This window comes from Moschus berezovskii, chromosome 1 (genome assembly GCF_049115385.1).
Source record: "Moschus berezovskii isolate FMDL1 chromosome 1, NW_MosBer_1.0, whole genome shotgun sequence".
Taxonomy (NCBI): domain Eukaryota; kingdom Metazoa; phylum Chordata; class Mammalia; order Artiodactyla; family Moschidae; genus Moschus; species Moschus berezovskii.
Window position 1 is genome coordinate 21,944,505 of NC_142460.1, and position 16,002 is coordinate 21,960,506.

General features: G+C 49.6%; 1 protein-coding gene across 1 annotated transcript in view; it reads right to left on the minus strand.

Moving 5' to 3' along the window:
- HUNK (hormonally up-regulated Neu-associated kinase) overlaps nt 1-1,177 on the minus strand; it is a 129,829-nt gene extending 128,652 nt beyond the window's left edge. Inside the window, exon 1 of the mRNA XM_055421394.2 lies at nt 911-1,177. Within this exon, the coding sequence (XP_055277369.1) occupies nt 911-1,177 (267 nt within the window). The remainder of the gene's footprint in view (nt 1-910) is intronic.
- Between the last annotated feature and the right edge of the window lie 14,825 nt (nt 1,178-16,002).

Here is a 16,002-nt window from a genome sequence, read left to right on the forward strand (position 1 = left end):
AGGGCCTTGCCTGACAAGGGCTCACACCCCGCTAACTTTTCAAGGGGCTGGAGGGGCTGCCCCTTCAGGCGTCTGCGGGGCTTGGGCGCGGGTGGGGGGGGGTCTTCCTTTGCTTTCTTCGCTTCTAGAAGATGAGACGGTCTCTCCCAACATCTGAAGTCTGGGGGTATCAGTGCTCCCCCCCAGCGGCGGGAGTGAGGCGGGAAGGAGGGGGTAGGATGTCTGGGGGCGCGGTGGGGGTGATCCAGGGCGCAGGGGCGGGAAGGGTGGATGGTAGGAGGGCCGACGTGTGAAAACCCTCCTGGGACCGGGTAAAACGTCCCCTAACTCCGCACCCCACAGGTGGGAATGTCCCTGGGGTCTCGGCCTTTCCCTACCTCCTCTCCAGAGCCCGCGAGGGGGATCAGGCTCTAAATTGGCTCCCAAGGGCTGCTAATCGGCTCTCCCACCTTCAACATCAGGGCCCACGCACTGCAGTCCTGGGTCCAACTTCTCCACTGATTTTGCCGCCCCTATCCGCCCGAGAGCAGAGTCCCCCCAACCACTGCACCCCAACCCCGCGCTGTGTCCGCCAGGCGGCGCCCTACGAGATGCAAAAAGGCTGCGGGCGGCTGGCTTCTCGGGGAAACAAGTCGCCCCCCACCCCCTCACCAGGGAAAGTGACCCCAGATCGCTCCTCTGGGAAATGCCAGTATCCTGGTCTGCGAGAGCTGGCGCGCGCGTTTGGCTCGACCCCGCGTTCAACCCGAGAGGAAAAGCAAGCGGAGCAGGGAAGTGCTGGGCCGGGGCTCCGCAGCCGGACTCGCAGCGCAGGGCTCCCCGTAGGATCCCCGCCGCCCCTCCCGCCCCGATCTCCCATCCCGGGGCGGAGGGGCGGCGGGTCCAGGGGCCAGCGCCCCGGGCGGCTCACCTTCTCTCCGGTCAGCACGTGCAGCCCCTCGCGCACCTTGGCGAAGGAGCCCTCGCCCAGCTTTCTGCTGCCGATGAGGTAGTTGCCCACACGCTTGTGGTGCTGGAAGTCGCGGAGCCGCTCTCGGGGCACGCCGCTCACCCAGGCCGGCAGGAAACTTCCTTCGCAGGCGGCCGCCGGCCTGGCCGCGTCCTCGGCGCCGCCGCCGCCGCCGCCCCCGGGCGCCGCCGGCTCGCCCAGGAGCCCGTCCCCCGCCGCCGCCGGCATCGCGCCGCTCCGGCTCGGCTCCCGCGCTCGCGGCTCCTCCTCCCCTTCGGCCGGCGCCCCGGGCTCCTCCCGCCGCCGCCGCCGCCGCCGCCGCAGCTGCCTCGGGCCCGGCCCCGCCCGGCCCGCCGCTCCCGCGCCCCGGGCCGCCGCCGAGCGCCGCGCGCAGACAATAGCGGCCGCCGGGGCCACGGGGTACCGGGGACCCGCCCCCCACCCCCAAGAAGTTCTTTTCGGAGGCTCCTTGCGGAGACCCTGCCCCGAGTCCCGTCCGGGCGGCTAGTGGCGGTCTCCCGGCTCGGGGGCGCGGGGAGCGCGCCGGCCGTGGAGGGGTGTTGGGGAGGCGAGGGGCGCGATCCGGTGCCGGGTCCCGGAGCCGAGATGCCTGGTCCCGGAGCCCGGGGCTCCTCGGCCGCCTCCGCCCTCGCCGCCGGCTGACCCGCACGGACGCCGGTCCGGCTCGCTGGTTCCTAGCTGCGCGCCGGGCGGCCGCTCCCGCCCGAGAGCCGGCGCGCGCGGCGGGCTGCAGGCGCCCTCTGGAAGGCAGCAGAAGAAAGCCCCATTCAGTTTGAATTTGCAGAAATTTAATCCGGTCGCGGGCGGCGGGAACAGATGCGAGCTCCACTCCGCAGCGTGTGCACTTTCAAATCCCTCGTAGCCCCTCCTTCCCCGCGCGCAATAGCCAAACTCGACCCTCGCGGAGAGGGGAGGGCCCTGGGAGGGGGGCGGCGGGGCCACCTGAGCTCCAGACTCGGGGGGACTCCGCGCGGCCTCTGAGGCGCGCGCTCCAGGGCCGCCCAAGTCGGGCCGCCTCCGCCTGTGCCTCTCGCCAGTCTTCTGGGCTTGGGCTTTCGGCGAAGAAATCCGCCACCAGCAGCCGCACCCACCCGGGGCAGGAGGAAGGGAAGGAGGCGCTCTCGAAGCCGGTGGACTGTGGTTTAAGTGCCCGGTATCCAGCCCCGGGCCCCGCACACAGTAGGACCCTCTGGACCCCGGATGGATGGATAGAGGGACGGATGGATGGATGGATGGATGGAAGGATGGAGTGGCGAAAGCCTGGGCTCACACCAGGCGGGCACGCGGTGTTGGAGGCGGAGCAGCCGCAACAATAATAGTAGCAGCAGCAACGTAGGAATCAGGGCGTTTGCTCCGTCTGCTTGTACATTTACACCTTCGCTGCTTTCCACTGGAACGATGCCGGTGATTGCCGGACACGGCGGACCAGCGATCCCTGCTCCTGGAGGCTTTTGTTCTGAGGCGCCCGGACCCTGCTCATTTCTGGTAAACAAGTGCAGCCGCCCTGACCACTCTTATCCTCTCCGGGATCCCCAAAGTCTTCTCAAAGCAAAAAATGAGGGTAGGGAGGTGGGGAGTGGAGGGGTGGTAGGGGGAGATACCCCCCTTTTGTATTACAAAATGCTACCTGTTGAGCAGCCAGATAAAAGGCGCCAGCGTTTAATGCATACTTAACCCCCTGTCAGAGTTATAGCATCAGAGCTGAAACGCAGGATTCGGTCCTAACCAAGTTCCTTTCACTACTAATTCCTTGGTAAACAATTATGGCACGATCCACGTCAGTGCTATGAGACTGGGGCGGGGCAGGATGAGAAAGGGATGCTCGGCAGTCATTAATCCAGTGTCTCCGGGGCTTTCTGACCCAGAGAAACGCCTATTTTAAGTAGATCTCATTTCAAAAATGCTATAATCAGCTACTCACGGGTTATGACTGAGGTTGTTTTACATCAGCCTTCTCGTCGTTCCCTTTTCCCAATATTAAAAATACACTTTAAAAATGTTTCTCTTGCTGTGCTTAAGGAGCTTTTTTACCACCACTCCACTCCCATAATTTCTGCAAGGCCAATGTAATCACAATAATGTCTCAGATTCAGTAATCAGATGTTAGGACAATGGAAGGCAGGGGAGAGAAAGGCTGTGTGACCAGCACCGTGCCTAAAGAGTGAATGTTCAACAAACATCTCATGGATGACATACAGAGCTCACTTTGAGAGCGAAACCATTCTGCCTCTTCTTTCAGAGGAAGGTTTTAGAGTTTCCTCAATTAATAGCATATGTATTAATAGAGTATTGCTGTTCAGTCGCCAAGTCCTGCCTGACTCTTTGCCACTCCATGGACTGCAGCACACCAGGTTTCCCTGTCCTTCACTGTCTCCCAGAGTTTGCTCAGACTCGTGTCCATTGAGTCACTGATGCCATCCAACCATCTCATCCTCTGCTGCCCTCTTCTCCTTCCCTCAGTCCTTCCCAGCATCAGGGTCTTTTCCAATGAGTTGGCTCTTCGCATCAGGTGGCCAAAGTATTGGAGCTTCAGCATCAGTCCTTCCAATGAACATTTAGGGTTGATTTCCCTTAGGATTGACTGGTTTGCTCTCCTTGCTGTCCAAGGAACTCTAATTTTTTTTTTTATTTTTGGATAATTAGCTCTGTATGAAAATGTAGAAATTACTTTCTTATAATGTGAGGCACATGTCTGAGACAGTTCATCAAAGTGTCTTTATGGCCTAAAACAAAGAAAGCTAGCTGCTTCTTCCAAACATGGTGGAAGACATTTACAATGAAATAGATATTTTCTTTCCTTTTAATTATCCTCTTGGGGTAGAGGTCAGGAAAGGGGTGAAGAAGAGAGAAAATCCAAGCCCATTAAATCTTTTTCAAGCCTGATGCCTGGGTTTGATTCAAGCTCACTGCTAACTCCATCAGCTGGGATGAATGCCAAAGAGAAGTCCAGATCCTACTCTTCCTGGGCTTAGTAACTACAGGTCCTGTTCTCTGAAATGGCCTTGTTTAATAAGGAATAACCCCCAGAAATCCCTTTATGTAGGAGAGATGAGTACCCAAAACAATGGACTGCCCTCATATGAGACAGAAATGCAGAAAACACCTAGCTGAAAGCATGGTCCAGCACTGAAGATTCTCTACTGATTGATTATCTCAAACTCTATTTCTTATCTGTTTGTGGGACCTCCCTGAGCATTATGTTTCAGCTGTCTTCATCTGGATGGGGGTTCTTCACCTCTGCACCTTTGCCTCTGCCGTGAACTTGCCCAGTCAGCTGCCCCAGCCCCATTTCCACCCAACACAGACTTTCCCTTCCCCATGAAGCCCTCCACCATCACTGAGCTGCAAGAGGCTAATCGCTCCTCCTTTCTTACTCGTTCTTCTTAAGTCCTATATTGTTGTTCTTGTTTAATCACTAAGTCGTGTCCAACTCTTTTGCAACCCCATGGACTGTAGTCCACCAGGCTCCTCTCTCCATGGGATTTCCCAGGCAAAAATCCTGGAATGGGTTGCCGTTTCCTTCTCCAGAGGATCTTCCCAACCCAGGGATCGAACCTGTGTCTTCTGCACTGGCAGGTGTATTCTTTACCACTGAGTCACCAGGGAAGCCCCCCAAAGGCCAATGTTACTTCCTATTGAATGTCTTGCTTCTCTTTTAGACTCTGCAAATGGGAGCTCCCTTATTCTATTGCTATTTGCCCTAGAGCACCTAGCACAGTGCCTGAGACATGGCCATTTCTTGGTATATGTTTATTGCATGAGTGAAAGCAACTGTTCATGGATTCTCCAATGAGCGGAGTTTTGTTGCTCCAGACAGCAAGATTCCCCTCTGTCCTGGGGGAAGACATTTCTAACAGCCTTCTAAAGCATTGGTTGCCTATGGGTGATCAACAAATATAATTGTTTGTCTTGTCAAAGAAAGACAGTTCTCTAACTTAGATGCGTTAACCCTTTAAAAAAAATTTACCAACGACAGTGGGCTGGAAAGGCGTGAAAAGCTTTCTCAGTTGACTTGTAGCAGCTGCTTCCTTCCTCCCTGTCGTCTCCTTCTCCATCTCCTCCCACCATATGGCTGGGAGACAGTCTGTGTGCTCCCACAGAACGCCAGCTAGGAGACCCAGCTGGAAGCAGTCAAAGACAATTAGAAGTAATCAGGCTGGCATGGCCAGGAAATGAAAGTTGGCTGGAGGGAGTTAGGCTGGCAGAGTCGGCTGGTGACTGGAGAAGGAAAGCAAAGACAGCAGGCACGAAGAAACTTTGCCTGGAAGACAATTCTCTGAATGCTACCTTTTGATTCCCCCCAAAGAAAGCTGTCGGTAAATCACAGAGGCAGGACTCGAACTCCTGGTCCCCAGAGTTCATGTCCACCATGCTCTTTTCACGGCATAGACGCTGAGGAAGGCGGGGTCCCCTCCGGCACAGGCTGGGGTGGGGAGGCAACTTCGCCTGGCTCTGGAGAGCAGACGGCGTGCGGCACGGAGCAGTGAACTCCTGTCTGAAAGTGAGCCGTGGCTCACCGTTTCCCCGGGCCCCAGTCTCCTCCATGTGCGAGGATTCAGCGAAATGACGCACACAGAGCATTCAGCCCAGAGCCCAGCACTTAGAAGCACCTGGTAAAGTTTAGCTCTCACCCCTTCAGTCAATCCTGGCATCATCACCACACTTGGAGAAGTCACTCCAGAATGCCCCAGAATGCACAAACACAACTGCCCTTATCACAGAGGACGCCAGATCATTTCCTCCAGTTTGGATCACTTCCCTAAATCCAGAGTCCTGTGACCAACCCCCTTCTTCTCCACCAGGCTGTCTGAAAGGATCTCAGACTTACACTGGGCTCAGCGTGCGCGCGTACACACACACACAAACACACATACACACACACACACACCCGCCCTACTCCTATCCTAGGGCTTCACCCAAATTCGCCCCCAAATTTAAGAGTCATCCTCTGCTTTCTCTCCTTCCTGGGTCTCATATTCAGTCCCTCAGTAAACATCAGTTCTGTTCAGTTCAGTCGCTCAGTCGCGTCTGACTCTTTGTGATCCCGTGGACTGCAGCACGCAAGGCCTCCCTGTCCATCACCAATTCCCAGAGTTGACTCAAACTCATGTCCATTGAGTCGGTGATGCCATCCAACCATCTCATCCTCTGTTGTCCCCCTCTCCTCCCAAATTCAATCTTTCCCAGCATCAGGGTCTTTTCTAGTGAGTTACTTCTTCACATCAGGTGCCCAAAGTATTGGAGCTTCAGCTGCAGCATCAGTCCTTCCAATGAATATTCAGGACTGATTTCCTTTAGGATGGACTGGTTGGATCTCCTTGCAGTCCAAGGGACTCTCAAGGGTCTTCTCCAACACCACAGTTCAAAAGCATCAATTCTTCGGTGCTCAGCTTTCTTTATAGTCCAACTCACATCCACACATGACTGCCACGGTTTTTCCAGTAGTCATGTATGGCTGTGAGAGTTGGACTATACAAATGTCATGGGTTTTATTTTCACAACAAACCCACGTGTGACCACAGCTCATCACCTTCACCTCTGTCACCCTCTTCAAGCCAGCCACCAGGCTCTCTCTCATCCTAATCCATGTCCTAAAAGAAATCAGCCCTGAGCATTTATTGGAAGAACTGATGCTGAAGCCGAAGTTCCAATACTTTGGCCACCTGATGCAGAGCCGACTCATTGGAAAAGACCCTGATGCTGGGAAAGATCGAGGGCAAAAGGAGAAGGGGACTGCAGACTATGAGATGGTTAGATAGCATCACCAACTCCATGGATATGAGTTTGAGCAAACCCAGGAGACAGTGAAGGACAGGGGAGCCTGGCGTGCTACAGTCCACGGGGTCATAAAGAGTCAGACACAACTTAGCGACTGAACAGTAACAACAATTTAAGGTTTGGTCCCTTCCTCCAAATTCCAGAGGGAGGCTATTGAGAAGGAATGGAAGTTAAAGTGTTTTCTAGAAAGAGGCCCTCACACCTCCTCCTCCACCGACCGTTTCTCCTTGCTTGCATTTCTCACTGTTGGTCAACACCAACAACATCCTCGCCAGCAACATCCCTGTGGACTACGAAGCCCTTCCCCCTCTGTGACCCCACCCCTGCCCCTCCCTTTGCTTCTCCGACCTCACCTCCCCTTTCCACTCCAGTGAAGCCACACCAGCCTGCGCGCTGCTCCCTCGCATACCAGGCTTACTCCTGCAGCGGGCCCTTCAGGCAGTCCCTAGAAAAACTTCCTCCCAAACACCTGCTTCTTCGGTCTAAGTTAAAATGTCACCCCCTCTGTGAGCCTGTGTCTGACCCCTTCGTTTACAATGCAGACCTCCACCAGACTCTCACCTCCCAACCCCCTCTTCCCCTTCTCTGCTTGATTTTCCTTCCTGGCACTTAACACCACACGACAAATCACGCATTTTCCTTATTTACTTTGTTTACCCTCTGTCTCCTTTCCTAGAATGGAGGCTCCATGAGGGCGGGGACTTTAGTTCAGGGCTCTGTGCCTGGGGCCAGGGGTACAGGAAGTACTCAAAACACATCAGTCCTGATTGAATGAATTTGTAATTCACAGGTTCTGCCACAGCCAAAGAGGGGACCGTGATACACGAGAAAGCAGAAGAAAAGAAACACAGCAAAACCGACTTCTGCTAGACAAAGTATACATCATCAAGACAGATTTGGAGAAAAAAAAAACAACAAAAGAATCAATAACCATGCCACAAAGATAAACCTCCGAGCAAGCTCATTTGTAGTGTGGCAGGAAGGGAAAGGCTATTACTAGCACTAAGGTTGGAAATTGATGACCTCCATCATGGGTGCTAACCCTGGTCCGGTTCTTGCTGGGGACTGGGCGGCACCGGGCAGCATCCTCGGGGCTGCAGTGACCCCAGAGGAGTGAGCACACACAGTGGAGCAGCTCTAGAATGTGAGCGCTGGGCGGAGGGTCAGTGAGAGGAAGGGCCCTGTGGAACTGGGTCCACTTATCCTTCGCAGGTCTGGCACTCAGGCAGGTTGACTGCAGACGCCGGCTCTGGGCGGTCCCGCGGCCGGACTCAGACAGACGAGAGTCAGGCGCCCCCTGCTGGCGACTGCGCTCTGATTTCCCTCCACTCAGCGGCCCAAGGAGCCACAGACAGACCACCAGTCTGGAAACCAGAATCGACCCTCACCAGCCCGTTCGGTGACCCTGAGTAGGGCATTTACTATCTCTGACCTCCCTTTTCTTCGTCTCTAAAGGGAATAACTCCTTTTGTCACTCCTGGTCCCCAGGACTGTCGCCTGGATGAAATGAAGCAAATTGGCGTGAATGTGCCTGTCTTAAATGGAAGCTACTTTGGTCATTGGTGTCTTAAGCCAAAACACAAAGTGTCTGGGGCATACATTCTCATGGTTTTTCAGTCTCTAAGTCAGGTCTGACTCTGGCGATCCTGTGGACTGTAGCCCGCCAGGTTCCTCTGTCCATGGGATTCTCCAGGCAAGAATACTGGAGTAGGTTGCCATTTCCTTCTGTAGGGAAACTTCCAGACCCAGGGATCAAATCCAAGTCTCCTGAATTGACAGGCAGATTCTTTACCACTAAGCCACCAGGGAAGTCCTGGGTATACATTGTGTGTATTAGTCACTCAGTCGTGTCCAACACTTTGCAACTCCATGGACTATATTCCACCAGGCTCCTCTGTCTATGGAATGCTCCAGGCAAGAATACTAGAGTGGGTTGCCATTCCCTTCTCAAGGGGATCTTCCCAACCCAGGGATCGAACCCAGGTCTCCTACATTGCAGGCAGATTCTTTACCATCTGAGCCACCAGGGGTATACCTTCGAAAACAATAAATTTAAAATAAAATGGAAAGGGAATGGTTGAAAAGATGTGGTCATTCATAGCCTCTTCCTTTCAAGGCAGAGGCTTTCTGGGGAGTACTGGCATGGGTAGAGACATCTTCATTTGCGCCTGCGGTCGTAGGTCAATCCACATACCCCACCTCAGACCTCCTTGAATGATGACCTTCTAATGTTTCTCCTTCCAGTAACATCAGTCGCTCAGTGTCCGACTCTTTGTGACCCCATGGACTGTAGCCCGACAGGTTCCTCTGTCCATGGGATTCTCCAGGCAAGAATCCTGGAGTGGGTTGCTGTTCCCTTCTCCAGAGACCCCTCATCAGTTGACAAGCCATCTGTTACCGCTGATGAGTCTGTGTATAGAGATAGGAGATATATGGTTGACATATGTTTTCCATCTAGACCAGCAGATGACCAGATACACCATTGAAGCTCCACCCCTTAGAAGGAAGGCCAATCCTGGGGACAGTCATAGCAAATCACTGTGTGTTTTTGGCTTGTAACCGTACACACCAACCAACACAGAAGTTCGTCCTTTTTCCTCCTCCGTCAGTGAGTCACCAGATCCCCCTTCCAAATGTGGCCATAGATGTGAGCTGATGGAACACTGCAGATTTCACAATGGTGTAGTATGGAGATCTGGGCTGCCTGCTTGTACAGTTTGCTTGGTCCTTAGGCCCTGGTTATGCTCCATCCTAGAAGACTTCACTGGGGATGGATGGTCCAAGTCCAAGAGCCATGGATGGGAAGTTCATTCTGGCTGTTGGCAGGAGGCCCCAGTGCCTTTCCCTATAGACTTCTCCAAATAGTTTGACTATCCTCATGACAAGGCTTCCTCTCAGTGCAGTAACCTGTAAGAGAAGGCAAGGCAGAAGCCTCAATAACTTCGCTTTCAAGAATTTTACTGAGTTTTAATAGATACTGAGAACTTTTGTATACTTAAGGAATACAACTGGATGGTTTGATATGTGTGTACATTGCAAAATATTCACCATAACAAGTGAATAAATATATCTGTCCCCTCACATTCAGTTCAGTTCACTTCAGTCGTTCAGTCATGTCCGACTCTTTGTGACCCCATGGGCTGCAGCACACGAGGCCTCCCTGTCCATCACCAACTCCTGGAGTTTACTCAAACTCATATCCATTGAGTTGGTGATGCCTTCCAAACATCTCATCCTCTGTCATCCTCTTCTCCTCCTACCTTCAATCTTTCCCAGCATCAGAGTCTTTTCCAAAGAGTCAACTCTTCACATCAGGTGGCCAGAGTATTGGAGTTTCAGTTTCAACATCAGTCCTTCCAATGAATAATCAGGCCTCATTTCCTTTAGAATGGACTGGTTGGATCTCCTTGCTGTCCAAGGGACTTTCAAGAGTTTTCTCCAACACCACAGTTCAAAAGCATCAATTTTTCAGCACTCAGCTTTCTTTATAGTCCAACTCTCACATCCATACATGACTACTGGAAAAACCATAGCTTTGACTAGATGGACTTTGGTTGGCAGAATAACATCACTGCTTTTTAATATGCTGTCTAGGTTGGTCATAACTTTCCTTCCAAGGAGCAAGAATCTTTTAATTTCATGGCTGCAATCAGCATCTGCAGTGATTTTGGAGCCCAAAAAAATGAAATCTATCTCTGTTTCCACTGCTTCCCCATCTATTTCCCATGAAGTGATGGGACCAGATGCCATGATCTTAGTTTTCTGGATGTTGAGTTTTAAGCCAACTTTTTCACTCTCCTCTTTCACTTTCATCAAGAGGCTTTTTAGTTCTTCCTCACTTTCTGCCATAAGTATGGTATCATCTGCATATCTGAGGTTATTGATATTTCTCCAGGCAATCTTGATTCCAGTTCAGCCTTCATCCAGTCCAGCGTTTCTAAAGATGTACTCTGCATAAAAGTTAAATAAGCAGGGTGACAATATACAGCCTTGATGTACTCCTTTCCCAATTTGGAACCAGTCTGTTGTTCCACGTCCAGTTCTAACTACTGCTTCTTCACCTGCATACAGAAATCTCAGGAGGCAGGTCAGATGGTCTGGTATTCCCAACTCTCGAAGAATTTTCCACAGTTTGTAATGATCCACATGGTCAAAGGCTTTGGCATAGTCAATAAAGCAGAAGTAGATGTTTTTCTGGAACTCTTTTGCTTTTTCAATGATCCAATGGATTTTGGCAATTTGGTCTCTGGTTCCTCTGCCTTTTTAAAATCTAGCTTGAACATATGGAAGTTCATGGTTCACGTACTGTTGAAGCCTAGCTTGGAGAATTTTGAGCATTACTTTACTAGCATGTGAGATGAGTGCAATTGTGTGGTAGTTTGAGCATTCTTTGGCATTGCCTTTCTTTGGGATTGGAATGAAAACTGACCTCTTCCAGTCCTGTGGCCACTGCTGAGTTTTCCAAGTTTGCTGACATATTGAGTGCAGCACTTTCACAGCATTATCTTTTAAGATTTGATATAGCTCAACTGGAATTCCATCACCTCCACTAGTTTTGTTTGTCTTGATGCTTTGTAAGACCCACTTGACTTCGCATTCCAGGATGTCTGGCTCTAGGTGAGTGATCACGCCATCGTGATTATCTGGGTCATGAAGATCTTTTTTTGTACAGTTCTTCTGTGTATTCTTGCCACCTCTTCTTAATATCTTCTGCTTTTGTTAGGTCCACTTATGTCCATTTATGTCCTTTATTGTGCCCATCTTTGCCTGAAATATTCCCTTGGTATCTCTAATTTTCTTGAAGAGACCTCTAGTCTTTCCCATTCTATTGTTTTCCTCTATTTCTTTGCATTGATTGCTGAGGAAGGCATTCTTATCTCTCCTTGCTGTTCTTTGGAACTCTGCATTCCAATGGGTGTAGGTTTCCTTTTCTCCTTTGCCTTTCACTTCTCTTCTTTTCGTAGCTTTTTGTAAGGCCTCCTCAGACAACCATTTTGCCTTTTTGCATTTCTCTGTCTTAGGGATGGTCTTGATCACTGCTTCCTGTACAATGTCATAAACTTCCGTCCATAGTTCTTCAGGTACTTTGTCTGTCAGATCTGATCCCTTGAATTGATTTGTCATTTCCACTGTATAATCATAAGGGATTTGATTTAAGTCATATCTGAATGGTCTAGTGGTTTTTCCCCACTTTCTTCAAATTAAGTCTGAATTTGGCAATAAGGAGTTCATGATCTGAGCCACAGTCAGCTGCTGGTCTTGTTTTTGCTGACTGTATAGAGCTTCTCCATCTTTGGCTACAAAGAATAGAATCAGTCTGATTTCGGTGTTGGCCATCTGGTGATGTCCACGTGTAGAGTCTTGTGTTGTTGGAAGAGGATGTTTGTTATGTCAGCTCACACAGTTACCTTTTTCTGTATGTGTGGCTTGAGAAGACTGAATGTCTACCATTTCAGCAAGTTTTCAAGCATGCAATGTAATATTATTAACTGTAGTCGCTTTGTTGTATTACAGTAGCTCTCCAGAGCTTGTCTTGTGTCACTGAAGCTTTGTGGCCCTTGACCAACACCTCCTCGTAGCCCCTCCTCCCACCACCAGCCAGTTGTCCACTTCTTCAACCTTTTTTATTTGTTTGTTTCTGGCCACGCTGCGTGGCATACAGGAGATCTTAGCTCCTCACCAAGGATCGAACTCCCACTCCCTGCAGGGTAAACACAGAGTCTTAAACACTGGGAAACACAGAGTCTTAAACACCAGGAAAGTCCCATCTGATCTCCATTTCTATGAGTTCGATCATTTTCGATTCTACATATTAATGAGAGTATGCAATATTTGTCTTTCTGTGTCTGCCTTATTGTACTTAGTATTATGTCTTTCAGGTTCATCTGTGTTGTTACAAATGCCCATATTTCCTTCTTATTCATGGCTGAATAATATTCCACTGTATTTATATGCCACGTTTTCTTTATTATTCATCCATGGACAAAAATTTAAGTTGTTTCCGTATTTTGGTTATTGTGAATACTGCTGCAATGAACATAGGAATACAGCTAACTCTTCAAGATAAGGATTCATCTCCCTTAGATATGCCTTCGTAGGTGAAGTTGCTGGTCGTACGCTAGTTCTATTTCCATTTTCTGAGGCCCGCTGTACTGTTTTCCATGTTGTTGTTCAGTCGCTAAATCATGTCCAGTTCTTTGCAGCCCATGGACTGCTCTATGCCAGGCTTCCCGTCATTCACTGTCTCCTGGGGTTTTTGCAGATTTGTGTCTGTTGAGTCAGTGATGCCATCTAAGCATCTCATCTTCTGCTGCCATCCTCTTTTGCCTTCAATCTTTCCCAGCATCAGGGTCTTTTCCAGTGTTTCCGCTGTTTTCCATAGTGTCTGTGCTAATTTACGTTCCAGTGGTCATGTATGGATGTAAGAGTTGGACTATAAAGAAAGCTGATCGCCGAAGAATTGATGCTTTTGAACTGTGGTGCTGGAGAAGACTCTTGAGAGTCCCTTGGACTGCAAGGAGATCCAACCAGTCCATTCTAAAGGAGATCAATCCTGGGTGTTCATTGGAAGGACTGATGCTAAAGCTGAAACTCCAATGTTTTGGCCACCTCATACGAAGAGTTGACTCACTGGAAAAGACTCTGATGCTGGGAGGGATTGGGAGCAGGAGGAGAAGCAGATGACAGAGAATGAGATGGCTGGATGGCATCACCGCCTCGATGGACATGAGTTTGAGTGAACTCCAGGAGTTGGTGATGGACAGGGAGGCCTGGCATGCTGTGATTCATGGGGTCGCAAAGAGTCGGACACGACTGAGAGACTGAACTGAACTGAACTGAACTGAACTAACAGTACACAGATGTTCCCTTCCCCCCATCCTCACCAACATTTGTCATCTTTCGTCTTTATAATAACCATTCTCAGACATGTGATGTGATCTCTCATTGTAGTTTTGATTTGCACTTACCTGATGATTAGTGAAGCTTAGCACATTTTCCGGAGAAGGCAATGGCAAGCCATTCCAGTACTCTTGCCTAGAAAATCCCATGGATGGAGGAGCCTGGTAGGCTGCAGTCTGTGGGGTCGCTAAGTGTTGGACACGACTGAGGGACCTCACTTTCACTTTTCACTTTCACACATTGGAGAAGGAAATGGCAACCCACTCCAGTGTTCTTGCCTGGAGAATCCCAGGGAAGGGGGAGCCTGGTGGGCTTCCGTCTATGGGGTCACACAGAGTCAGACACGACTGAAGTGACTTAGCAGCAGCAGCAGCAGCACATTTTCATGTGCCCGTTGGCCAGCTGTATATCTTCTTTTGAGAAATGTCGATTCAAATCCTTTGCTGTTCAGTCGCTCATTCACGTCCAGCTCTTTGCAACCCTGTGGACTGCAGCACGCCAGGCTTCCCTGTCCTTCTCTATCTCCCAGAGTCTGCTCAAACTCATGTCCATTGAGTTGGAGATGCCATCCAACCATCTCATCCTCTGTCATCCCTTACTTCTCCTGCCTTCAGTCTTTACCAACGTCAGGGTCTTTTTCAATGAGTTGGCTCTTTGCATCAGATGGCCAAAGTATTGGAGTTTCAGCTTCATCAGTCCTTCTGATGAATATTCAGGGTTGATTTATTTTAGGATAGACTGGCTCGATCTCCTTGCTGTCCAAGGGACTCTCAAGAGTCTTCTCCAGCACCATAGTTCAAAGGCATCAGTTCTTCAGCCCTCAGCTTTTTTCTTGTCCAGCTCTCACACCCATACATGACTACTGGAAAAACCATAGCCTTGACAATATGAACCTTTACCCATTCAGATTCAGATCCTTTACCCATTTTTCAATAGGCTTGTCTGCTTTTATTGTTATTGAGTTGCATGAGTTCCTTGTATGTTTTGGATATTAATTAACCCCTTATCAGATATGTGATCTGCAGATGTTTTCTCCTATCCTATAGTTACCTTTTCATTTTATTGATTGAATCCCAGGAGAGTACTCCCAAATTGATAAGCTCTCCTTTATCTGACTTCATGTTCCACATCCCTTCATCCAGCATCTGAGAATTCCCTTCCTTCTGTTCTTCTTCTGCTTCTGCCAGCACGCACTGGCTAGGTCCTACAACATATGGTTGCATTGCTCCCTTATTCAGACCAGCACTTCGCCAACTATGTTATGTTGTGAGTTTTTTTTTTTTTTATGTTGTGACTTAATCCTAGCTACTGATCTCTTGCCTTGAGAACCCCATGAACAGTAACAAAGGGCAAAATGACAGGATACTGAATGAGGAATTCCCCAGGTCAGTAGGTGCCCAGTATGCTACTGGAGATCAGTGGAGAAGTAACTCTAGAAGGAATGAAGGGATGGAGCAAAAGCAAAACCAATACCCAGCTGTGGATGTGACCAGTGATAGAAGCAAGGTCCGGTGCTGTAAAGAGCAGTATTGCATAGGAACCTGGAATGTTAGGTCCATGAATCAAGGCAAATTGGAAGTGGTCAAACAGGAGATGGCAAGAGTGAACGTCGATATTCTAGGAATCAGCACACTAAAATGGACTGGAATGGGTGAATTTAACTCACCCATTATATCTACTACTGTGGGCAGGAATCCCTTAGAAGAAATGGAGTAGCCATCATGGTCAACAAAAGAGTCCGAAATGCAGTACTTGGATGCAATCTTAAAAATGACAGAATGATTTCTGTTTGTTTCCAAGGCAGACCATTCAGTATTACAGTAATCCAGGCCTATGCCCCAACCAGTAACGCTGAAGAAGCTGAAGTTGAACAGTTCTATGAAGACCTACAAGACCTTTTAGAACTAACACCCAAAAAAGATGTTCTTTTCATTATAGGGGACTGGAATGCAAAAGTAGGAAGTCAAGAAACACCTGGAGTAACTGGCAAATTTGACCTTGGAGCACGGAATGAAGCAGGGCAAAGGCTAATAGAGTTTGGTCATAGCAAACACCCTCTTCCAACAACACAACAGAAGACTCTACACATGGACATCACCAGATTGTCAACACCGAAATCACATTGATTATATTCTTTGCAACCAAAGATGGAGAAGCTGTATACAGTTAGCAAAAACAAGACCAGGAGCTGACTCTGGCTCAGATCATGAACTCCTTATTGCAAAGTTCAGACTTAAATTGAAGAAAGTAGGGAAAACCACTCGACCATTCAGATATGACCTAAATCAAATCCCTTATGATTATACAGTGGAAGTGAGAAATAGATTTAAGGGACTAAATCTGATTGATAGAGT